This window comes from Pomacea canaliculata, linkage group LG2 (assembly GCF_003073045.1).
Source record: "Pomacea canaliculata isolate SZHN2017 linkage group LG2, ASM307304v1, whole genome shotgun sequence".
Taxonomy (NCBI): domain Eukaryota; kingdom Metazoa; phylum Mollusca; class Gastropoda; order Architaenioglossa; family Ampullariidae; genus Pomacea; species Pomacea canaliculata.
Window position 1 is genome coordinate 43,198,716 of NC_037591.1, and position 25,071 is coordinate 43,223,786.

At 37.9% G+C, this 25,071-nt stretch overlaps 4 protein-coding genes across 5 annotated transcripts; all 4 read left to right on the plus strand.

The window, feature by feature from the left end:
* Positions 1 to 70: 70 nt before the first annotated feature.
* Positions 71 to 4,440, plus strand: LOC112556096 (transmembrane protein 169-like). 2 transcript variants are annotated; one of them, XM_025224765.1, is made up of 2 exons: positions 71 to 228; positions 614 to 4,440. In XM_025224765.1, exon 2 carries the CDS (start codon positions 754 to 756, stop codon positions 1,375 to 1,377), a length of 624 nt encoding a protein of 207 aa, XP_025080550.1. In that variant the 5' UTR covers positions 71 to 228; positions 614 to 753; the 3' UTR covers positions 1,378 to 4,440. The 2 variants fall into 2 exon arrangements, with proteins under 2 accessions (XP_025080550.1, XP_025080551.1); XM_025224766.1 differs by having other exon boundaries at positions 72 to 228; positions 618 to 4,440.
* A 378-nt stretch (positions 4,441 to 4,818) lies between these two features.
* LOC112556097 (cytochrome c oxidase subunit NDUFA4-like) lies at positions 4,819 to 7,654 on the plus strand. Its single transcript, XM_025224767.1, has 4 exons — positions 4,819 to 4,969; positions 5,843 to 5,931; positions 6,754 to 6,817; positions 7,005 to 7,654. Exons 1-4 carry the CDS (start codon positions 4,928 to 4,930, stop codon positions 7,065 to 7,067), a joined length of 258 nt encoding a protein of 85 aa, XP_025080552.1. The 5' UTR covers positions 4,819 to 4,927; the 3' UTR covers positions 7,068 to 7,654.
* A 142-nt stretch (positions 7,655 to 7,796) lies between these two features.
* On the plus strand, positions 7,797 to 15,509 carry LOC112556095 (alternative oxidase, mitochondrial-like). Its single transcript, XM_025224764.1, has 10 exons — positions 7,797 to 8,589; positions 8,905 to 9,023; positions 9,559 to 9,666; positions 10,395 to 10,458; positions 11,144 to 11,238; positions 12,335 to 12,453; positions 12,621 to 12,713; positions 13,002 to 13,114; positions 14,651 to 14,728; positions 15,181 to 15,509. The coding sequence occupies exons 1-10, from the start codon at positions 8,449 to 8,451 to the stop codon at positions 15,322 to 15,324; spliced, it is 1,074 nt and encodes a 357-aa protein (XP_025080549.1). The 5' UTR covers positions 7,797 to 8,448; the 3' UTR covers positions 15,325 to 15,509.
* A 1,661-nt stretch (positions 15,510 to 17,170) lies between these two features.
* Positions 17,171 to 25,070, plus strand: LOC112557845 (alternative oxidase, mitochondrial-like). Its single transcript, XM_025227924.1, has 10 exons — positions 17,171 to 17,845; positions 18,182 to 18,285; positions 18,505 to 18,687; positions 19,191 to 19,254; positions 19,946 to 20,037; positions 21,122 to 21,240; positions 21,472 to 21,564; positions 21,707 to 21,819; positions 22,346 to 22,423; positions 23,353 to 25,070. The coding sequence occupies exons 1-10, from the start codon at positions 17,711 to 17,713 to the stop codon at positions 23,476 to 23,478; spliced, it is 1,107 nt and encodes a 368-aa protein (XP_025083709.1). The 5' UTR covers positions 17,171 to 17,710; the 3' UTR covers positions 23,479 to 25,070.
* The last annotated feature ends 1 nt before the right edge of the window (position 25,071 follows it).

Genomic DNA, 25,071 nt, shown 5'->3' on the forward strand with positions numbered 1-25,071 from the left:
AGAAAGAATTAAATCTTTAGGTAAAATAACTGCGTGTAAATAAGTGCCATGTATTCAATAACACTAGAAACGGGTCTTTAATAACATTTTTACCATCTAAGGATATTGGAAGACAGTTTGATTTCTACAAACAGTTTTATTATGGTGTGAGGGGCTCTGAGAAAATGAGCGGAAATAGCAGACCAAGGACGTGATCATGGTGTGGATATTTCTGACACACAAGGCCCTGTAATAGCAGTTTTCTTGTTCAGTTTATTTTATATTTATATACTTATAAAGGATACATATGTGTATGTTTTATTTTACACGTGGGTCGCACTTAGAAGTTTCCAATGTCTTTATCAGTTATCAATATAACCACAACTATAAAAGTAAGCAGCATTATAATGCTTACAGCGCACCATACTTTAATAATGAGAGAGTTAAATGTCAAGCTCAGTGCAATATATACTTATGAGTTAATTATGGAAACTTAGTGCTATAGTGTTGTTTCTGTTACATAATTTGTTCACGTACGTTATTCACAAATTATAGAAAAAGCTTTAAGAAATATATTCATTTGATAGTCTTTAGATATGTTGGGGTTTTTCTGTTGTTTTTTTTTTTTTTCAAGGCAGGTTGTACAGAGGCATCTATGAAGCAGCTGTCTTCGGTGTTGCAAGTTTCTGTATGATGATCCTTGATGATTGGATCTGTCATCTGCTTGCCAGATTTTGATGCAGTTCTGGAGTATTCTGATAAGGAACAACAAAGATGCAGTCTCCACTGGATCAGGAAAAAGCTGAATGGATGGAGCTAACACGTCCTCTTGCCAAACGAAGATTGCCTAATCAGCCAGGCCAACAAATTGTTACAGTGCCAGGGACAATTCAGCATGGAAATCAAGCTGGACAGTCAGTGGACATTCACTTAGAATTGTCTGGTGCTGAGTTTTGTCGTTTGACCAGTAGAGACACTGCTGCCCCAGGAAAATGCTCATGTGGAACTAAGCAAGGTCCACACATCACCCTGTTATCAGTGCTCTTCATCCCTTTCTCCTGGGTCTCCTCACTTTGTGTTGCTTTCTACTATGGAGCAATGTCATGGTACAATTTTTACATTTATTTCAGTGAGGAAAAAACTATTTGGCACAAGATCTCAATCTGCCCTTTCCTAATTCTTAGCTTTCCCCTCTCAGTTGGGTTGTCAGCTATTGGAATTGCACTGTTTGCATGTATAATTCAATTATCATGGTGCTTTGACACTTGGTTGAAAGAAATCCGAGACTTTGAGAAGGGTTTTTATGCTTGGTTTTGTAATTTTGTTGGGCTTGCTCAGTGTTCACCTTATGAAATTATTATTCTCGATGAGGACGGTGCATTTCCTGATCGTAGCTAATGTGAAACAAATCAATTTTTGCACACGAAGGCATTTCATTTTAGTTGCAGTATATTTTACCATGATTGTAATAATGTTTTTATTTAAAGAGCTGCTTTTGATGGGAGGTCAACAGTCTAAAATTGTTATTGTGGAATAAATGTATCATTTGCAATTGATTGTATGCATCATTATTTGTCAAAAAAAACAAAACAATCATTTGCACATCTGATAATCTTCATCAGTTCATGAAAAACAATAAGTGGTGGTAGTAATTGACTTAAGCATAATTTACCTTTTTTGAACTGTGCTATTAATACTAATAATCTGATTAATGAGACTGAATAATTGTATTTAAATTTGCAGCAGATCTAGTTTGTTGCAGTTCGTTGTGTTGCATGTGGTTGTGACACACAAAAAATATTGACTCTATTGTAATTGCTTCTTATTAATTTATATGCCTGCAGATGGCGACAGGTCTTAAAGTTTACAAACCCAGTTCTAGCTCATTCCATTTTATAGTATGCTGTTTTATATGTATGTACATGATATTTTTATCATTCATTGCTGAAATGTGATAAAGTTCCTCTTTTGTTTTTCTTTCAAGTATACTAAATATGATTTATTCTTAGTTTTATAAACATAGTTTATTTCTGGAGGCAATTTTTAATTGCATTAATGATTTGGTGAAGTGCTGTCATGGCCAGATGTTACAAAGGTTAACTGCTTTGTTTCAATATTATTCCCAAATCTCAGGGAATAACACCCTTCCATTCATGAGATATAAGTATCCAGCATTGACATTCTCTAACAGGCATGAGAGAAGGTCAGACCTGAAGTGTCCTTGGAGCCTTGACAGCATAATTATTTTTGTATACAGTAAAACTGTAGGCTGGAGCACTTTCTTTAGACTGGTGTCCACATCAGCAATGACAATGATTAACTTTATTTTTTCCAGTTTGAAAATGGGAAGGTGCTTTGGTTACAAGGAAACAGTTAGAAATGAAAGTAAGAATAAAGTTGCAAGGTGCAGCATTTAAAGATATTAGCAATGAAAAAAAAGGCAAGTGACAATTATACATATAAAATATAAAACAACAAACTTACATCAAGAATAATAATGTGTGCACCTACAACATCACACACACACCACTGACACTTATCTGAGGTTGAGCAGCTGGACCGCAGATGACACAAATGATTTCAGAAGCTTATTACTTTTACATATTGGCATGTTTATATGAGCTTAATAATACAAATTCTCTCATTAGTACATGTTCAGGTATTGACAAAATGCATGTTTTCCTTACTATTTGTTGATCATAGAAAGAAGCTAAATCCCTCTGTTTTATACCAAATATTTTAGAACAGATGTGGACAAAACTGTTCAGACTATTCCTATCATGGACAGAGAGATTGCCAAACCAGCATAAAAGACTCATTTGATGGATTGTAGTGTTTGAAGTTTAGGAACATAGTTTCTTCTAACAAATTAAACCTAGAAGAACAGACACTCATGCAAACCTGAGAAACCTTTAAAAACTTTCACACTGAGTATAATTTGGACCAGTATACATGCCGAAATTTGTCCATGTTTAATTGTGAGACAAATCTTAAGTGGTTAGCCTTGTCTGCTACTGTTTTTGTGCAGTTGTTCCCCCTTAAAACAGGTGCTGATTGACCAGTCTGTCACTTGGTACCAGTCAAGCAGTGCATGAATGATCTGTCAGTACATTTACATTTATCACTATTTATTGCAGGTCTTTTTGCTTCTGTCATTTTTAAAATTAATAAGGTACTCTTACTCAGCTCCATTATAATTTTTTTCTTTTTTTGGTTCCGACTGTACTTGGATGTATAATTGTTCTTCGGGAACTTTCTGTGTATAAATGTGTGTGTTCATGAAGAAAGGCGACTGAAGAAAGCCTCGATAATCCTCAATATTAATATAATGTTGGTACTTAACCGAAAAACTTTCTTTCTCAATCACTATGTGTCACTGTTGAAAGGCTGTTGATTAGGGTGTGAGATATACATTAGCATTTTCTTGCCAGTGACATTAGTTCATTTATTTAAAAGTAGTAGAACGCAAAGTCATAAGAAGAGAGTTATTTTCTCTATATAATCTGGCTGCACTTTTCTGGCAGTCATCATCTTAATATTATCATTTGAAAATTAATATTTTCCAAATTATTTTGCCTATAATGCATTTTCAGGCTCCAGTTTATTTTCTTTAGATATTTTAAGTTTTTTACCTTGTATAAGGTATAACTAGCCAGAATTATAATGGCAGCAAGATTGTAATAGTACAGAACACAAATTTTAACAGATGACAATTGGAAGAAGTGAGTGACAGAAAATTGAGTGCTTATTAAAACAGACTACAATGCTAGCACAGTTTGATGAACTGATGTTATGTTTATTGTGTGATACAGTGCATCCTGAATTTCAGCTTTTGAATCTTTACATTTTAACTTTAACTGTTGTGATTTACATACATCCATTCACATTCTTGTGCACCTGCAAGCAAGCATATGCAAAGAATCTCATTAGCAACCATTAGATACAATCTCACCAGCATTGAGATTATGAAGTTTCATTTTTATGATTGATTTTTACCTATTTTAAACCACTAGACCTCATCATGCCATCTTTGAATGCTGCCAAGATAGCAGTAGTAGTCAGAATTACACAGTAAATCCCCAGTGTCCAGTGAGCTAATTGACTGAGCTTCCTATTAGCAAAGGAAAGTAACCCCCACAAGATTTCTTTTGATCAAAATGTTCCAAATGGTGTTGTAAGCATGAAGATGAATGTGTTTTTACCAACATATACTGTCATTTAACTAGGTTATATATGTTTATTGCAAAACTGTACTTACAATTGTTCAAGACTTTCCCAAATTACATTTTTAGTATTTATTTAAATGCTATGGAGTAGCAGATAAATGTTACAAATTCTGTATGCAATTCATGCAAAGTGACTGAGTAATTTAAAACTGATTCAAGGAAATAATTTAATTATATAAAACACATTTGCTTTTGATTTTTTTTTTTAAAGAAAATAAATATTCCGTGAAAGCATTTTTTGGTATCATCTGTTTTCTGTTCTGTAATGATTTAATTGATTCCCGACTTTATAGCAGATTTCATATGGGAATGAACACAGACATGCATTAGTTTGAAATGGGAAAGGGAAACGTAGTATTTACAAGAAAAAGTTGATTTAAAGAGTGCGAGTCAGTTAAGCAGCCCATATATTTATCTGAAAAAAGCATCCCGAAAGAATCTTGGTAACCTATCTAGTCAATTTCCACAATGTTGTCTCCCTTTATACTTTTCTTTTTATTTTTTTTAAACATCGTTTTGACCATCGTTTCAGCCAGCAAGTTATATTAACTAGAAATAAAATAGATATGTATCTGTCTTCCATCTTTTGGAGAAAGAATCTTAGGTGAAAAGAAATCGCGGATGAAGAGGGATTTCTTTTTAAATCATGACGTCAGATCCGGCTCCAGCTCTCTCTCGGTCACCTTTACAGCAAGTAGAAACTTAGCAAACTGACAAAGAAGATGAAAGGATTGACGCTTTCAAGTCTCAAGGGACATCCTTCTGTGAGTGTGAACTGTATTAATAGAACTTAATCTAAAGTGTGCTGTGAAATTCATAAATTTGAACTCTGGTGCTCTAATTTGTTAATGCATTGAAACGACTGACAGGTGGAGTGACTGACACCTTCCAAGTAAGTCTGAATGTGATCTGCCTATGGATAATGACAATAAATATGTAACTGTAGAGAAAGAGCAATCAATTTATAAAGGTCACAACCTGTACCTTAAGACACAAGAATTATCGCTTTGTTAGACAGTGATTAAAAATTTAGCTGGTGCACATATGGGGAAATGGCAGACATGAGAATTTTGTGGCAGTGGTGCCAGTGGCACATCTATTTTGTTTTTTATTCTATATACATTACCAGTGGGGTAACTTAAGTATTTTTTATTAGTTTCCGCAAAAGGACGAAAGTGGAGCCTTATTAAACTACTTTCATGGCAGTGTACGATAAGCACAGAACAAAAAGCACCGTTAACACCATGCTTTAAGTCACAAATAAGGAATAAAATATTAAAAAATATTTTTATACTTAAGAATGCTACAATTTGTCACAAAGTAGCACAAAGTGATGGGGTATACCCTGTGAATGAATGAGAAGACGAACATTAACAATTGGTATCCTGAATGAAAATGGTTGTCTTGCATAACATTTACATTTTATTTTTACAGCCCTGTTAAACATCCCTTTGCAAAAGCCATGAGAATTACTTATGCAGATCCATAGAGAGGATTGAGAAATATTCACTACCATACCAGGAAGAAAACCAGATAAAACTGTATATAATTCTTAAAGCATTTTCTGAGTTGTGGCTTTCAATTGGCTTTTTCCTTTTTCAGTGAATTTTCATTTTAAACTTGCTGTATGATTGCAGTTGATCCCCTTGTTTGTGTGCGTTGGTACTGGAGTCGCTGGTGCCGCATATTATCTTCTACGTTTGAGTACCCGTAATCCAGATGTCAGGTGAGTTACACAGTCATTAGTCTTGTGGGACCAAATTAAGTATAGTGCCTTGATACAGACGAAACAGCGGATGGAAATAAAGACATAAATGGTCTGCTCCTACCAGTCATACACTTCACATTTCTTCCCTTTCCAATACTTGCAAACTTGTAATAGTCTCTTTGAGAAGTCTTCACAAGAATCACGTCTTTTCTGCAGGTGTCACATGTTTTTGCAAATTTTGAATTATTCAATTGAAAGATTAAAAAAAAACAGGTCAAACTTTTCCACCAGACTTGCAATAACAGACAGCCTTGTAACTTTATCCACTTCAAATCTTATTCTACTCAAGCAAAATGTCAGATGAGACTTAAATTGTTCTTTGAATGAACTGTAGCGAGTATATCACTATATGGTCACTCCTATGCTGCCATCTGCTCTTCTCATGCTGACCTTTAAATTGAAATAACTCTTTCCCCTAAATGTCACAACTCAATCTCCCAAACGCTGCCAGTTTGCATGATGTTGCTCCATTTGTTTCATGGCCAGTACTGGTTGAACTAGTTATAATTATGTTAATTATAAGATGTCTTCTGTCTTGTATGTTTTACTAAATGGATGCTAATTTCACTAATTCAAAAGCAGGCACTGTCATCATCATCAGACTTGTCTAGTCTCATGAGCAATCATTTCAATTGTCAATAGCATGTTCTGTTAAGATATGTTAAAAAAACATCCTTACTAAAGCAAGTTAAACAACATAAAGCTTCACTTTTTTCTTTTATATTAATGTTTTATTTCATGAGTAACTTTACAATTGTTTTGTACTCGCTTATTTTCTAGCTGGAAGCGAGATGAGGTGAATGAGTATCCTTGGAATGCATACAAACCAACTGACCAGTACAAGGTATTGTTTCATAATGAAAATGACTTTCTATTCAGTAGATTTGTTTATCGAAGATTCTAGTAAATGGTTTGAAATGTTGAATATCTGATGTTAAAAAGTTTCACTTTATCGATACATGGGATGATCATAGCATTCTAATAGGTTCTACCCTAAAGTGTTTTAAAGCACACCAGCTTTTCTGTTTCAGTTTTATTCACCCAAAAGAGACTACTCGAAGGAAAAGTTCCCAGAAGAAAGGCCTAACATTTAATTACTCGATCCTTGAGTGGGAGATGCAAACAAGGAGGCAGATACTTAGTTACTATGTGTGCTGATTATTTGATTAAGTGGACAGGTATTTACTATGCTCATGTTCAAAACTTTACTATAAGTTGTTAAAGTAGGCTATTAGAGCACCTGGCAACTGACTTGTATGTTTTGAGATGCATAAGAGGGCTGATATTTTTTAATCAAGGATTTAAAATATCATTTAATCAGCAGCATGCTCCTTATACCTTATCCATCTGTCAAATTTCCCAATAACCAGAGAAATTGCATTCTGTTCAAGCAGGATGTATACAAGGTACAATCCTTAAGGCTATGTATTAATAATTACAGTCAATCTGAAAAGGCAATATGATTTCGATTACTGCTTCCAAACAGCACTCCTGTGGCATTCCTGACATATTAAAATGCTCTAAATTCTCCACCAAAACCTTTGAACTTTACATTCAGATTGCATTTACATGGATTTTTGCCCTTTATTAAGATGGCTAAAAACAAAGTTGAAAATAGTCTTAAACAGTTTGTCTGCCGAACATGGATAATATTTGACATTAAAGTTTTGTGTGAACTGAAGATTCTTTTTTGTGTGATTGTGGGTTTGATATTTTAATTGCAAGTATGAAGGAATGTCCTTTATATCTTTCAGAAGGCAGAGTTCTTGTCAAGAAAAGTCTCTGATAAGGGAGCTGTAACGTTAATAGCTATATCCACGTGGTTCAAGTAAATCCAGTTTTCTTTAGTGTGTGTTCTTCGATAGTTTTTTCCTCAGATGGACATCCTTATTCCTGAAGAGCTGAAGGAGCACCTGACAATATTGCTGCCATCTCATCTCATGGTTTTCAGTTTAGTACCATCTTGTCGGATGTATGTAAAATACATTTTGGACATGTTTTGCCTCTTCGGCTTTCAGTACTACAGAATCACTTATGATCTTGAGATGTGCCAACGCCACTTCAGTTGTTTTTGTTTTTTTTTTGTTGACAAGAGATTTTAATGGTTAACTTCACTGTGAATTATCACGTAGCGTTTTGAAACCGCACGTTAGCTTAAAATACATACATTACACTGGTGAGAGTTGGTTGTTCTACAAGTATCAAGAATTTCTACACAATATGTCCGTCTACACGACAGAGCGCGAGTGAACGCGTCATGCATGCGTCATCTATAAAATGACGTTAACATGTTGTCATCAAGTCATTGGGAGAAACCACAGTAAACACGTCAAAATGTGAAGTGACGTTAATATGTTGTCATCAAGTGACAGGGAGACATATCAAGGACAACAGCTCCAAGCAATCGGCCACAAGACATTCAGCACCATGATGATTTCCTGCCTGTGAATCATCCGGCAAAACATTGATGCGGATATGTTTCTCGTAAGACCGTTGACGGGGCGAGCAAGTATACGCCCGCAGTATTCATCGAGAATTCTTTGGCAGAATTCAGCATCGAAGGTTTTTAAATTCACTGTAACTGGCCCTACAAAAGCCAATGCTCCCACGAAGATTGTAAGTAACGGTGCTGCATCGCAGTCACTTTTCCGACATTTGAGATGTTCTTGCAAGTAGGGTGCATCAACTAGATGAAAGCTACTATTTTACTGAACACGATGTGACTTTTTTCATCTTATAGCAGCTATAAGAGAGTTGCAAACATCAATCTCTAGCCATATTCATAGATTTTCGCAGCATTATACATTATTTAGAATAGTGTGGCCTTGATACAGAAAAGCACATACGAGTGATCAAATTAAACAGCATTAGAGATAAGTGCAATCTTGATGAGCAAATAGTAGTTTTATTTCTTTATTATTTCGTCAATAGGTTCAATCTTCACATCGCAGAACCCTGGCAACTAAAGACACTAGAGAAGAAGTCATGCCGAAGTATAAGGGTGGGGACTTCAAAGTGACTCCTGACCCAAGTCACATCGATCATTTTAAGTAAGTTGTAATAAATGTGTGCGTAGTCTTTATACCTTCATCCATTGCTTTACGTTATGTGCCTGTATATATTTACCCGTCCACTATCTGCTCATTTATCATTACTGGTTTGCGTAGCGAGTGCGATCTATCTTGTTCGTGATGCTGCGCATTACAAATACCCATTATTATTATTACTACTACTACAGTTGAAGCCAGTTCGGCGCTATAAACAGTAGACAAGACAACTTGCAAGAAGTGACTATTTTCTTTAACCTTAATGACAAATTCGTCTGTTTGAAGTCATTTATAGAAACTAGGCAAAGGTCATCAGTACCTCAAGCTGGGCTCGACGATATCCTCTCTACTTCCCAGCAACCTGGTTGGTTATATAGATCGAAACGTGTGTTGAGCTTTGGCCTCTACCAACAAAACTTATCAGTGATAGAAGTATGATCACCCCCACCTATGCAAACTTTCGTTCAAAGGATTAGAAAGATAAGTCTAAAGCAAAAGACAAAGAACGTGTACTGCACAACACATTATACATTTGCAGAACTAAGAAGGAACGTAAAGAGGAAAGTGAGCGAAGCAGTCCTTGTCGGACTTCCATGAATGAAAGCCCGCCTGCAGCGTGCAAAACGTTTGACCGGGAACCTGCATGGTAAGAATAAGATTCTGGGTATTTTTATATTATGAATGTACAAACATGGCATAGCAGTCTTGTCGGGTACCAACAGACAAGCGGGGTATACTGGTCAGTGAGCGTTGGTCAGTCGTAGGAAGCAGGTGGATAGACGCAGTGGTTGAAAGAGCTGGCCACTTAGGCTTGTACTGAACGTGGTGAGCATGGAAGGACCAGCCACTTCTTCAGATTTACCAACCAGTTCTTCGTATGTCCATCTCGGCATTGACCTCCGCCAAGAAAGCCTGAAGGACGGATTTAGATAAAGTGTCGTATCGAATCTTCCGGTCGAACCAGATAAACGCGCATCTTTGCTACTGCGGTTCGTGGCGTTCTGCGCGGGTGGGGACTGTACTCTGCATCAAGCTACTGGTGTTTGCTTCCTGTCCGAGCACCTTCCTTACGAACTTATTCCCGAATGTCTGTATTTTAATGCCTGTAAACGTCGTTGCTGAGACTGTTTTCTTAGCATATGAATATTATATGTGAGTCAGGGAGAACATGCATGTATCACAACTGTCTCATCAAATAGATATCTGAAAGTTTGAAGTTTATTATTGTTGATGATCGGATAATCTTTAATTTTCTTGAAAATGATGTGCTGGCTAGGACAAAAAAGGCCTTATTACAATTTCTGAAGGATAATTGTCAGCTCATGTACTCATCTTTCTTTTTCCCTGTGTGTGTGTGTGTGCGCGCGAGGGCAGTGATAATAGTGAAGCTGAGTGTGTGACGGTGACACACAGGCAGCCTCATGGGATGCTAGACAAGGTAAGCACCAATGCAATGTTCTTATTAATCACAATTGTTGCTGTTGCCGTGTCGACGTACACGCTGAGCGTAATCACAATGCATGTAACCATTTTTAATTACTTCACAGTGTACTAGTTACATTTGAGCTATTTTTCGCCTTTCTTTGAATACTTCTGTCGTGGTGTGGCAACAGTTCTCTTTAGGACCCTCGCGTCCCCAACAACGACACATTCGGGTCCCTTTAATCCAAACGAATGTTCTGACGCCTGCAGCACTGCCGCTCGATCACCAGTGTATATTGAAGTTTTGAAGAATTTAGTGGTAATAACTGACAGGACATTTAGAAATGACACCAAGTACCACTTGAAGAGTAAAAAGTATATTATGTGAAATGAGCAGCAAGAAACGAATCATCAAAAAAAAAAAAAAAAAAAAAAAACACACGAAGACAAATAGAGAAGAAGTACATCAAGTAACACACTTGGAGGGTAAAGAAGTACATTAAATAACGATTGTACACTCAGGGAGGCAGTACCTCAAGTGACATTTGAAGAGTAAGAAAGTAGAGCTTGCTTTCTGGGCCCCTTCTCCACTTGCATTGTTAGTTCGGTTTCATTAAATTTACTTTCTCATTAGTGTCATTTTATTTAACCGGGCTAACATCAGCTTGTCACCCTTATCTGCAATCTCCTCTACTCCCCAGGTTGCCCTGTCAGCAGCTCGAGGACTGAACCAAGCGATAGTATACATCGCTAACTATAACAAACACATCAAAACTAACGAACAAATATGGCTGAGGTGAGAAACGATATCAACGGAAAAGCTGATGGGGAGGGGGGGAGGTACCTTTATTATATACTTTTCCCCGACACAGGACTTCACTTCGAGTATAACTGCAGACACAGGTAATCCATTATGGGGTGCCAAGAGGAGAATTTTCTTACACTTAAAGAATTCGCTCTATATCTGTACAATGCATTATATACGTATGTAATGCATTCTATATTATATAATTCAATTCTATAAGTATACTTATACAAAGAACATCAACCAATCATTGCCCTCGAAACATGGCCTTACGTTCTTCTGTGCAGTTACGGGCTAGATAGCTACGGAGAGTCGCCCGTTACAACGCTATGAATTATTTTGATCAGAACAGTCACATGCATTTAAAAGCATATCACCTTCATCAAACTAAAACGATGGAGAAACTTTTATGAATTACAAACAGTTGGTTCCCCTGACGACTGGTCAACGCAGGGTTTGTCTGCAAAAGCAATCCCATGATGCTCTGCTGCGTGACGTCACAATCTATTTTTAGTAACCCGAGAACGCGCCAATGAATTGCATTGCTAGAATGGCTACAGAATGGAATTATAACATGATATGGATATCAACTTCTGAGTATAATATAAATGAAATACTTCGGATTTTACCCAGGTTTTCTCTCTCTAGCTATAGAAATCATTCTATAAGTATAGAATGAAATGTATCTATAGAATGCATTCTGTACTTATAGAATTGAACTGTATACATACAGAATGCATTGTATAGCTATAAAGAGAAAATTGGAGAAAATTCCCACTCTTGGTGCCCCATAATCCAGTGCCTGTTTTCACAATGTTGACATTTTCTCCAAATTCCCACATCACTATTTCTAGCTGGACTTTGGAAGACGCAGTCACCCTCTCATTTTTCTTTTTAGGAAATGGAAATGAGGACTAATGGGAAGGGGAAGAACTAGAATGAGTAAACTCACTCGGCCACCCTTCCATCATTCTTTCTTTTATTTGTAGGGGCTTTATTTGCATGCATTCCCATTGGTGTTTGCACTGAGAGTGTTGGTGAGTGAACGTGTCAGTGATGGCTGCACTGGTCTTGTTGTTGCACACAGTCGCATTACTATCTATGAAGCGCTGAACGCCGTGCCTCCATCAGTTGCGGCCTCAGTACATCACGTGACCTCCATCTTGCTTATGCGCTTTGATTATGGAGCAATACATGGACTCATTGGTATGTACCTATCCTCTTTCATAAAAACACTTATTAGTGTCTGCCTAATGATGTGATAACTTCGACACGTTTAATTTTAAACGAACAGACGTAACGTAACCACTTAAAAAAAAAAAAAGAGCAACAATTTACCGATTTACTTGTTGTTTTGTACAACTCGAAAACAGAGGAAGCAAAGGACGAGCAGATGCACCTGTTCGCGGCTCTACAGGCAAAGAAAGCTAGTATCTTCCTCCGCTTGTCCGTTCTTCTCATGCAAGGTATCTGATTCTTCTCTTCAACACACTGCTGGCACAGATGCTTGCCACAGAGAGAACGTCAGTCGAGAACGTTCACATGTGTCAGCTATACTTCACGAGTCCTTAGAGATGTCAATGTACTTTTAATAGTTTGTGGTTCATACGATTCGTGAAGAATGGGGCTAAATTCCGATGATGGGTGATGCCATGCTTTCTTTCTGTAAACAAATTAAATTGTCAAACTTGTTGTAGGGAAATTAATAACCTACTTAATGTATGCACATTATTGACCTACTCACTTGTATGCAGGCGTTTTTATACCCATCTACACCGTTTTCTACGTGATCTGCCCGAAGATGTGTCATCGGTTTACGGCCTACCTTGATGAGGAGTCTGTGGCAGCTTACACCGAGTGTCTCCGGGTAAGCAACATGCACGACACACAGTGTTGCGAGGTTTCGAGTACCCGCGGACTGAAGGTCTACTAGTCAGCATTGGAAAAACTGTTAGAAAAACACTCGGTGTCACTAAAACACAAGGAAGCGAGTAAACACCATCCTGTAAATGAAGACAGATCGACTTTAACACAAGACAGGACAATATGAAGGTTCATCCTAAAATCATGTATTAGCAATGCAAATATATTGCTATTTATTTCTTTCGCGTTCCAGAAACCAGTCTCTCAGTCTTATAGTTTTTCAGTGATTATGAAGTAGCATTACGCCAAAAACAAGGGATTCACACACACACACACAGCAGACTCATCTCCATTCGTTTCGCTACCAAGCTTCACAATATGACCATGATGCAGGTGTACGCTCCCACTTCTACACACAGTGATGAGGGTGTGGAGATGTTCTGTGAACACACAAAACGTGATTCAAAAGTGCCCAAGAAGGATATCCTCACCTTTATAGGGAATTTCATTGCGAAGATGGGTCCAGACACTTATTAGAAATGGGTGGGAAAGAGACAAGGAAGCAGCAATGGCGAGGCTGAACAAGATATAAGTATCAACTTCAAAAACCTGTTCAAGCTATACAAGTCCATGGTCGCTTCCATTTAGTTGTAAAGCTGCGAAACCTGGACCGTGCTGACGAGAAAAAGATCCAGGCATTAGAGAAGAAATACTTTTGGAGACTTCACATCTACAAGGAGCAAAAGTCAAACGGATTCGTTCGCAGTCTGGTCACGGTCCTGATCAGACCCCAGGAACCTCTACCCGCCACCGTCAGGCTGCGAAAGCTGGTCCGATTCGGGCATGTCCCTCGACACGACACTGCACTTGCACACTGCACTGCGCATGACATGTCCTCCACGGACGAGGCAATCAGAACTGGTGGTTGAATATCAGTAAGGAATGCCAGTTCGGCGACTTACTGGAAGGGCCACAGAAGAAGCATTACTGGAATCAAGGGACAGAGAGAGAGAGATGGAAGGGTGAAGGGGTTGGCCTGCACACTAAAAGTCAGGCGAAAACAGAAGGGAGAGGAAAGTGTGGGACCGATGGGTGGGTCACTCTGTGAACACTGGTGCATCGTGGGGGGAGGGGGAGGGTCGCTCCTAGCACTGAACAGTAGGTGTATAAAAATGTTTGCCTTTTTACTTGTAGGCGATTATTACATTGCTGCACTCGTGAGCAGATGACAGTAGCAGTGACAGACTGCTCACGAACTGTTTAAAGACACTTCAAAGCTCATAAGGCAACGTTGATAACCGTTTGTCGTGTCTCACAGCATTACAAGTTTCAACATGATTAATGCACGATTCTGTTGATCTGGCTTCACAACCATTGAATACTGTCCGGACATTGTGCATGGAAGGGGACAAGACCAGTGTTAGTCTTCACACTCATTCATATTAATGAAGCATGGCGTGCGCGCGCGCACACACACACATACACTCTAAACACACTTCATAGAAAAAGAGAGTTATTATTTATAAATACTGTTTTGCAGGAAATAAAAGATGGTCAGCTGGCAGAATGGAGATGTGCTCCAGCACCACCCTGTGCTAAGAAGTACTGGAAGCTATCGGTACAATGTTATGTTAAGCGAACGCTTAAAGAAACAGATATACGGTAACAGAAACGAGTTATTATCGAACACAGTGACATGCGATGACTGCCCGAGCCTGGAAAGTTAATGTTTATCAAGGAACTTTCACACACAGCTGGCAAAATTAGCATCTGATCTCACTGATATGCTTTTTTGAAAGCTCGTATCCGTACAGGGTATCTTACAGAAAAGATTTCTATCTATCCTTCCTTCCTATTTACTTACCTTTTGCTTCTTTGTTCACGTTTAAAGATAAGTAGTTTTAAAAATCCAAACAAGCCAAAAAATAAATAAATAAATTAAAAACGATTAGGCTGTCGATGACGACGATGATCACGGAATAAGTAATCATAAAACGGCATTTTTTTCCATTTCTGTCACCACCATGCAATGTGATACACCTGACAACTTTGCTCGCATCTCATGTCTAGCCTTCAGCAACCATGCGTGACTTCATATTGGTGATCCGTGCTGACGAAGCCCGCCATCGCAAGGTCAACCACTCTCTGGCTTCAATGAGAAAAAAACGTGACCGTTCCCCTTCACGTGACGGCTGCGAGGAGCAGGACAATTAGTCCAGGCCAGTGTTCTAAAACATGGACAGTTTCATGCATTTTATTGAGATTTGCTCATTCGGCGTGTGGCACCGGACACGTCTTTGTTGTTTTACCATGTAGTAGTAAGTACTTTTCTCGATATGTTCATTGTCTTATTCAAAGATTGAATCAAAATATATGAAAATAAATATTTGTGAAAACGATTGATTCTTTTCACAGGTTTGAATGAATGCGTGAGACTAGCACCTTGCTAGCACTCTTAACAAACAAACAAATGCCGGCCACTCATCCATTAGGTGGAAGCCTTTTACACACCGTCATTCGCACGAAGTCACTGTGGGGGGTGAGGAGCGAATGGGAAAGGTAAAGACGCGAGGGAGAGATGGGCACCGCCCGCACGTAAAGCTGGCCCCGAGAAAAGGATGGCCTCTAACACCACCCTCCCTAACGGTCTGAAAAAGGTAATGGGATGACCTTTACCTTATCTTTACTGTCGGTCAACCGATATTGGGAATTCAACACCACCACCCAGTCAGACAGGTTGGTAAACTGGCCTGCAACTGAAATGCTCGTCATTCTGGCCGCAGCCACAAGAAGAGTAAAAGGACAAGTGCCATCGCGAGTTTAACCCGGCACTTCAGAAGTTATCTTTTTTATTATCAGTAGAGTAAAACTATTAGCGCTGTAAAGCTCCTCTTGCTATACAAACGAGAACAGGGACGACGGCAGCAGAAAGAGGATGGGGATACACATCAGTCAGCAATATAGTAAATAATAAAGGTAGGGGAGCTGGTGTGAAGGATTAACGTTTTTTATTATTGTTATTTACTATGAGTTCCTTGTCAGTCAAAGAGGGTCCCCTATTTCATTGTAATAATTTTGGGATATTTGTTCAAAAAAAATTTTTTACGTCTCCGACGCCTATTTTAGGATTTTTCGGTATTTTAAATGATCTGATACGTCGAAACACTCGTCCGCAACTGTGACTTTTTTTTTTTTTTGGAAAAGATTTGAAGAAGAATGAGTGTAACTCGAAAAATGTTGTTATTGATTCTGGAAATGTTTTGTAAACTCGTACTTGTTTCCGTGCAACCAGACCTGTCGAGAGGGGTGGGAGGACAGGGGGTCTGGTGACTAGTGTACCCGGACCCCCGGCTGTGAAGGGGACCTGGCCTTGGTCAGTGAATTTTCTTCCTTATTCTCTCCTTTTCTGTCTTTTAAAGAAAGGTTACATAACATTACTCACTCTGGAGATTTTTTTCTATGGAGTGAGGTACTTTACTATCAGTTTTCCTCAGTTGCTAATCTGCACTCACTTGTAAACAGCTCTATGTTCAAGGAGTGGTGTAGATATCCTGGTGCACTTGTCTTAATGTTTACTGTCTATATTACTTTACTGAATGAAATGTAGATATTGACAATTGAATCGTAAGAATTTACAATCATAATGGGCCCCGAGAGCAGAGAGGTCGTTTGTCCCGGGGGCAGTGCTAGTCCTCGGGAGTCCTGTGTGCAGCTACAAATATTATGAAGAAGACCTTGAGAGCTAGGGAAGAAAGTGTGATGATGACATAAGGTCACAGAGCTAGGGAAGAAAGTGTGATGATGACATAGGCTCACAGAGCTAGGGTAGAAAGTGTGATGATGACATAAGGTCACAGAGCTAGGGAAGAAAGCGTGATGATGACATATATAGGATCACAGAGCTAGGGTAGAAAGTGTGATGATGACATCGGCTCACAGAGCTAGGGAAGAAAGTGTGATGATGACATAGGGTCACAGAGCTACCAAGGAAAGTGTACGTGATGATGACATAGACTCACAGAGCTAGGGTAGAAAGTGTGATGATGACATGGGCTCACAGAGCTAGGGTAGAAAGTGTGATGATGACATAGGGTCACAGAGCTAGGGAAGAAAGTGTGATGATGACATAGGGTCACAGAGCTAGGGTAGAAAGTGTGATGATGACATCGGCTCACAGATTTCAGCAGTCACTGATCTGTACGCTGATGCAAGTACGTACCCACCTTGAGTCCATCGGACGCCGCGCCTACAGTGACGTCACATTACTTCGCACGTTCACTTTGACATCTAATTATTATTGTAAAGATAACGACAAGAACATCTGATTATATGAAAATATGTCTTTACTCGGATGAGCGCAGAAGCCGAAGTTTATGACTGATCTACACATTTCCTGCATTGCGAGTGTTATGTATCGCGAACGAGCGTTATGGTGGGTTGTGCGCATGCGCACATCCTGAAGTCTCCACTAGCCGAGGCTATAAGAGTGCAGTCACAGGCGGGTGCCGCGCGTTGTACAGCTACTCAAGTACGACACACGGTCAAGTAGACGTGCGCTTACACAATTTACTGTGCACTATTGGGTGATAGATTTCTTATCATGTCGTCGTCCACCATTTTTCTACGATCTAGTGCACGCACACTTTGTGCGTCGAGAATAGTTATCAGTGCGGCGGAACTAAATTTGTCGTCTGCACCAGCAGTTGGGAGACTCGTCTGCGCTGTTGCACCTCAGGTAAGCAAGACAGTTTGATTATTCAACGACTGATTCGGTATAATGAATTAAATGAATTAAATAATTTTAAATTAAAAAGTGGCACATCTATCCTGTAGGCGATATATATGTATAAGCGTTCAGTCATTAAATCATATTTGATAACTGATTTATTGTTTGATCTCACCAGCGATTGATCTGTGTCATTGTGAAACTATAGAACAGCTGATAGTTAAATAGGCATTTTGGTCTTTAAACGGAGGTTCGTGGTCAGATGCTCATACATATGACATATTTCTCTATATGTAAAATTACTATATACATCGTTAATTATGTTACTTCTCTCCAATGTAAAAGGTGCGACATTTAACGACGCAGAGAGAGATTCGGGAAAATATTAAAGACTACAGAGAAGGCAAATTCGATAAAATTCCTGACCCAGGACATCTGGAACATTTCAGGTAGAAAATGCATAGCACAGAGGTGTCGTTCATTGCTCACTATAATAACGGAATGATGGATCACTTAATTAATTCTTTCTTTACTTGAAGGTTTAATATTTTTTATTATATAACGTTAATCATATACGTTTCAAAGAAAACAGTTTTGTAAACAAAATTAACGGTAGCTTTAGCTCTGTTCGAAGCTGAGTTTAACAGTTGTGTTTAAAATGCTGTTAGAAACAAGTCCGAAAGAAAGGTGAAGGTCGCCGAGGAAGGGGAGAGGTCACAACAAGGAGCGCAGCAAGTGCAGGGCGTTCAGAACGTGCCTGGAGTCGACGGAGAGCAGTCTGTTCAGGGGGCTCAAGGTCACATAAATGAAGAACCACCAATGGGAGTTTACGCCATGCCCCATCCCATATGGTATACACTTGTTTACAAGACAGTTCTATCAGATTTTGTAATATGTTTTAGGATAGATTTATAAAATCCAAGCTATTCTGTTCATAATCTTTTTTACCAAGTCTTGCACACCATATCCTTCAAGGAATCAGAAGTACGGACTTAATAATTATAGTGACATACAGTGACTGGTCTCGCAAGTCATAGACTTTTGGGTATAACGTCTCTGCGCAAGTTAACCATTACATGCGGACAGCAGATGAAGGGAGGCAACGACTTGCGATTTTCTTTAATATTTTAAAATGATTGTCTTTCTTTGTTTACCCTTACTAATTGATCTAAGACAATTAAGTGAAATTTTAAGAAGGTAATGATAATTAAGTAAAGATTTAACCAGCTAAGTGTTAAATTATCTCATTTTTACATTTTTATTTTAGCAAAGTATAAGATTGAAGAGATTTTTTTTCATTAAAAAAAGCAAATAACCGGTTGCAATGATCTAAAGAGATTTCTGATGTTTACAGGACAGAGGACCAGCTTCATGATGTTAAAGTGACTCATAAACCACCAGAGGGCATTGTTGACAGGGTAAGGTGCAACTGAGTAAACACACTTGTTAATTATTTAAAGAAATATTACAAGGCTTTGTGTCTATTTTTTAAACAGACTATCTCTTACCCTTACACAGAAGCATACATGCACAAACACATCCATAAATATCCCCCTACACACACATGCACCCCCATCCTACATACAGAGAGTGTGATCTATCTTGGTCGCGATGCTGCGTGCTATACATTTCCATGATGATGATTATTTATAATATACGCAGATATACAACAGATTAGTTTCTTTTTATTAATTCATTTTACTGTACACACTGCTAATATTTCCAAGAAATGACTAGATGGACTTGATAATCAAAAGAATGAAAACTATACTACTTAAAAACCAAAAGGATTCTTGGTTTATTTGACATTTTTTAGTGTTGTATTTGTAGTGTGTTTTCAGTTTTGTGCAATTTTAAGTACAGTTATTGCAGAGTTTTTACAACCTGTTACTTATCTTTTGCATGCAAAATTTATTATGCATTACATTCTTTATGCAGATTACTCATTTAATTAACCATGCAATAAGCAAATGTTTTGCTGATTTCTGTCACAAGTATTTGTCATTTATCAAGAATTGTTATTAGTCTAAACTGGATGTGTAGTTCAGGATTATAGAAGAATTTCCTTTTCCTATGACCAGTAATGGACTTAATATTATTTTTTTACAGCTGGCACTTATCACTGTCAAAACTCTGCGAGGCTGTTTTGACGTATTTTCTGGATTTAAAACTGGTCAAAGAACAGATGCAAAATGGTTAAAGTGAGTTCAGCACTACTTATTACTTTTGAAGAGTTGTCTTTGATGTTAAAGGGTTGCTAAATTTAGAAGACACAGTGAAAGAAATTTACGTTAACTATGCATTTCCCATTTTGACTACAGTTAACAGTTTTCTTTCAGATTCTGTTGTAAAGGTTCCCCTCAGGATTGCTGCTTGCCTCCACTGCTGTTCATATGATATACTAACAGTTCTAGAAGCACAACAGATACGAGCTTTCTTATAAAATTTGCTGATGACACTGCTGTCGCTTTTTATGATAATGTACACATTCCTATCAGCAGTCTTTCCAATTTCCTATGGTGGTTTGATGAACATTTCCTTGTCTTGAATGCCTCAAAGACAAGGTAATTGATCCTTAGGATGAATAAACCTGATTTATTCATCAGTACGATCTATGATGATGCCATCGAGATAGTCAGCTCTTGTAAATAGTTATATACTATCTTTAATAACCAGCTTAAATTGGATAAATTGGATATCAACACTTCTATGATTCTCCATTAGAGCTGGAACACCTGTACCACCTATGGGAACTCAAATCTTTCTGTTAGCTCTGTCATCTCACTAATCTTTCTATCTGTCATTTTAAGTCTCATCACTTTTTCTCTCTTGGTTCCAAAACCTCTCCCTTGGGAACAGGAACAGTCTTGTCTTCCTTGTTAATATCTGTTCCAATATCACCATGCCACCACAACTCATTTATTCCACGTTCCATACACTTGATCAATTAAACTTGCCATGATGTGTTGGCCAGAGGTGACCAAATGCAGTGCATCAGCTGTTATACTGTTGTTGTTGTGTTTGTGTGGAGAGAGAGAAAACTTATTCACTGCAGTCAATTTATATTTATGTATTTATCTGTCAATATGTGTCATTTGAGCACTATTTGTAATTGTCTTTATGGATTAATAAAGTTGTGTTGTGTTGCAAGTCTAATTATATAGTATCCATTAGTCTTAGCTGGTCCCTATGAAAGAAATGTCGTAGTCTCCTTGATATCTCACCTCTGATGTGACCAAAATATTTTATCAATTTAATTATATTTTTTTCTTCTATTTTTTTCAGTCGCATTATTTTCCTGGAGACAGTGGCTGCAGTGCCTGGCATGGTGGCAGCCATGGTGCGCCACATGAAATCCTTGCGCTGGATGCAGCGTGACCACGGGTGGATCCACACTCTCTTAGGTAAGGTCAAGGAGAGAATTAGTTGCAGAAAAGAAACTTCAGTTTATAAAGAGGATGTGATCATAAATCCTTGAGAGCTTCAGCCAGGGTCAGTCAGCAGTTTGGTAAAAAATGTAACATTCAGTCCATGAACTGGAATGCACTCAGTGTTAAAATACCTAGAGAAACTGTTCTTTTATTTGTGATTCATATTTTATTCATGTCATAAAATTGCAAACTGATTTTTTTCAGAGGAGGCTGAAAATGAAAGGATGCATTTAATGACTGCTTTACAACTTAAACAACCCTCCACATTGTTTAGAATGTCTGTTATTGGTGTACAAGGTAAGCAACTGTACAGGTGCAAGTGTTTTTAGGAGTGTTTGTGTGCATGTACATATGCTTGCATTTATGTGTGGGGGAAAGAAAGTTAAAAAAGAGAGAAAAAGGAGAAATTCAGAACAAAAATAATTTATTCTTGTTTCAGGAGTATTTGTTACAATGTTCTTCGTGTGGTATGCAGTTAGCCCTCGATTTTGTCATCGATTTGTGGGCTACCTGGAGGAGGAAGCTGTCAAGACATACTCCAAGTGCCTAGAGGTAAATCAGATTTCAAGATGTCAAAGCATGCTTTAAGTGTTTAGAGGTAAATCATGTTCTAAGAGCTATCCAAAAAGGAAGAGAGCCCAGAGAACCATCTTCTTCATAACCAATTTAGAAGCAAAAGTAAAACCCATTTATTTGTACTGTTTTGTTCTCTAATTACTCACTGCAAACCACTTTATTTAGTTAATAATAGCAACATGTTTCCATGCAACAATTGTGATCCAAATGTGTGTGAGATCAGAGATGTTATTTCTTCTCACCACATCATGTAGATTAGTCACACATTGTTTTCTTTTCATTCCAATTATGCATAATAAAAAAGACCAGCGTTCTGAAGACAAGAGAGCAAATTTTTCCTTCTTTTGGTTAAATGGTTAAACGTATTCATTTTCAGATCGCTTTTCATTGATTTTATTTCTAAGGACTGTATAATTGTGATACAGAGGTAAGTAAAGGCAAATTTGAATAATACAAAGTATATTTATACGTGTATTAACCATGTGTGTATATATATGTCTAGGATATGGAACATGGCTCAATAATCCACTGGAAAACGCTACCTGCACCTCCTGTGGCCATTAACTATTGGAGACTACCGGTAGGTGAACTGCGTCACTTGCACACTGAAGTTTTTATTACTTTATTTCACAGCAGTCCTGATGTAACAAGTACATCCATCTGTACATATTTAGTACAGCTGTATTTGGTGAGGTTATCAGATTATTTTTATATCAGGATGATGAGGCTAGTATTGGTGGAGGTGGCTGAGAGAAAAAGTTTGCATGAGGTTTTCAGTCAGCTGTAACTTGAATGATGATTATTAGTTTTAAAGAAAAAGAATTGAAAAGTGTAACTAAACCCATTTTTGAAAGTCAGCACATCTATGAAAAAAATCACTTGTGAGTTTGTTTTTCCTTTTGTTTTGACGAAGCTAATCCATGATCGTCAAATATTTTTTACTAGTTTTGAAACTTTTGAACATTTTGCTACTTGAATTGGTCCTACAACCAGAAACTGTGCAAGCTTACTCCGCTTTGGTGATTGGAATATGGGAGGTCAAATACCTCCATGGTGTACGATTTTGGTTTCTGCCGATTATAAAACCATCTAATTTCAGTATTTTTATACTTTATAAATTCTTGTAAAGCATTATTTCGTAAATCCGACTTTGCTCTTTTGTTGTTGTTTTTTTTTTTTTTTTCGTCTTTTTGATGTAGGATTGAAATATACCCTACTTTTGTGATTTGGGTTTAGTCGCACTTGAAAGGAACTTAATTAGTCTCTTCTTTGTGTGCTTTATGCTCTTACTTTAATACGCTTTGCATGGACATCTTTCATTGTAGTAAAAAATATTGTTTCTTGTCCGTCCTATCAAATTAACTGCCAGGTATTGGTTTTTGTCCAAGATGAAGTAGCAGTTGTGTTAGGTCTGAAAAATATTTTCAGCACAGTGTGTCAATTAATTAAGCCTGATAAGTTGTAGAGGAGCTTCAGCTTTATCACAGTTTATCACCACCTTATGTTCAGGAGAACGCCAAGTTGCGAGATGTCATTCTGGCTATCCGAGCTGATGAAGCCCACCATCGAGTGGTGAACCACACTCTAGCCTCCTTGAAGAAAGATGAATTCAACCCTTACAAGCCTGGCCATTGACGAATCGGAACCAAAGGCAACACAATTTCCAGTCTCTGGAAGATGGAGATTTGCGCGGAACTGAGATAACTGACTCTTTTTTGTGTTCAGTTCAATTAAAATTGTGTACAGTGTTATTATGTCTCTAGCCCCTAAAACAGCTTACTTAGCTGGGTTCATAGAGTTTTTATTTTAGCTTTAAATATTTGGAGATCATCAAGTAACTTTGAGAAATGTATTTTCTACTGTGTGATACAGATACTTTAAGCAGATATTTTACCTAAAACTTTTCTTCATCTATTTGAGGAGTCAAGAAGGAAGGCTTACAGAAAAAGCCATGATAATTCTTATGGAAAGCATTGATGGTTACCGCGACGTTTCTTAAGGACACCTGGATGGTTTTAAACTGTTGTAATGGTCTCATTCTTGAGAACTTATCATTAATCCTAAGTGGTAACACGGTCTCTTTGTGGCATTAGCACACGAGGTCCAGAATCTCATTCCCTGGTCGCTATGTATTTTTGCTTTTTTAATCTTCATATTGACTTTGAATAAAGTGAACATAATTTTTTTCAGAATCTCTGAATGCAAAGAAAATGATCACATGTAAAAAAAAAATGGTGATCAAAAACAAAGTTGCAAATATCACAAGAGGGGAACAGGGGAATCACAAGAAGTCTCCATCATCATCATCATCATCATCAATCAATCCATCCACCCATCAATCAATCAATCGTCATCATCGTTGTTATTATTAGTTTACATAGTGCATACTGTTCGCGAGGATGAGCGGATGCACATTAACGCGTGTTTGCACGTGAGCTCATTTGCATATATATATATGGAAGTCAAGTAGGACACGAAGAATTGGATCTTTGTGGATATAGCCACGTAGGCATAGTCTTTCAGGTAAATAGTCCCTTTGGTGTCATGTTCCATATTCATAGTTTTGTGGGTCGACTTGTCAGTAATTGATGCTCGAGATTCTTTCATTGTCGGGACGATATTATTGTCTCCTTTTTATAGGTGTCGCGCTCTGCATCAAGAACTTGATTTACACTTACTCCTCTTCAGTTATTGTTTCTGTATATTATTTTTGAAACATTTTTATTTGTTGTTCTGTATATTATTTTTGAAACAGTTTTATTTGTTGGTGTATTTTTACTTACAAGACACAACAGTTTGAAGACTGGAAGTATTTGCCCCTTTTTAGGGCGTTTTTATCGAGGCAGGTCAGTCAAGGAAAGGCAGCGATGGAGACGAGCTTTGAGGCATTTGTTTAATATTGTTGGCAATCGTGCTCGTTTATTGATGTATGTCTCGTCTTATCGCGGTAATTGGCAGTGACTGAAACAGTGTAGGTACGGCCCGTTGTAGCAGTCACGATGTAGTGAAGCCTGAGTCTGTCTCATACATCATAGTCCCCATTAATGGAAGTCAGGGGGTCACACCCATGTTTGAGGGCCAACGAAAGAGTGGCATCGTGCCGAGAGTCCTTTGATGTTTGTAGTTATTGTAAATTTTCGATGCATTTAAAATGAACGTTTATCGAATAGATGTGTTTGTTACTGATGGCATAGATGTATCCTGCTTTAATAAACTCGGCCTCTTAAC

Coding starts and splice junctions, on each gene's coding strand:
- LOC112556096 (XM_025224765.1), top strand. CDS start 754: ATGCAGTCTCCACTGGATCAGGAAAAAGCTGAATGGATGGAGCTAACA.
- LOC112556097 (XM_025224767.1), top strand. CDS start 4,928: ATGAAAGGATTGACGCTTTCAAGTCTCAAGGGACATCCTTCT. Junction 4,970..5,842: donor GTCTCAAGGGACATCCTTCT/GTGAGTGTGAAC, acceptor GTATGATTGCAG/TTGATCCCCTTGTTTGTGTG. Junction 5,932..6,753: donor ACCCGTAATCCAGATGTCAG/GTGAGTTACACA, acceptor CTTATTTTCTAG/CTGGAAGCGAGATGAGGTGA.
- LOC112556095 (XM_025224764.1), top strand. CDS start 8,449: ATGTTTCTCGTAAGACCGTTGACGGGGCGAGCAAGTATACGCCCGCAG. Junction 11,239..12,334: donor AACGAACAAATATGGCTGAG/GTGAGAAACGAT, acceptor TGTTGCACACAG/TCGCATTACTATCTATGAAG. Junction 14,729..15,180: donor AGAAGTACTGGAAGCTATCG/GTACAATGTTAT, acceptor TCTCATGTCTAG/CCTTCAGCAACCATGCGTGA.
- LOC112557845 (XM_025227924.1), top strand. CDS start 17,711: ATGTCGTCGTCCACCATTTTTCTACGATCTAGTGCACGCACACTTTGT. Junction 17,846..18,181: donor TCTGCGCTGTTGCACCTCAG/GTAAGCAAGACA, acceptor CCAATGTAAAAG/GTGCGACATTTAACGACGCA. Junction 20,038..21,121: donor ACAGATGCAAAATGGTTAAA/GTGAGTTCAGCA, acceptor TATTTTTTTCAG/TCGCATTATTTTCCTGGAGA.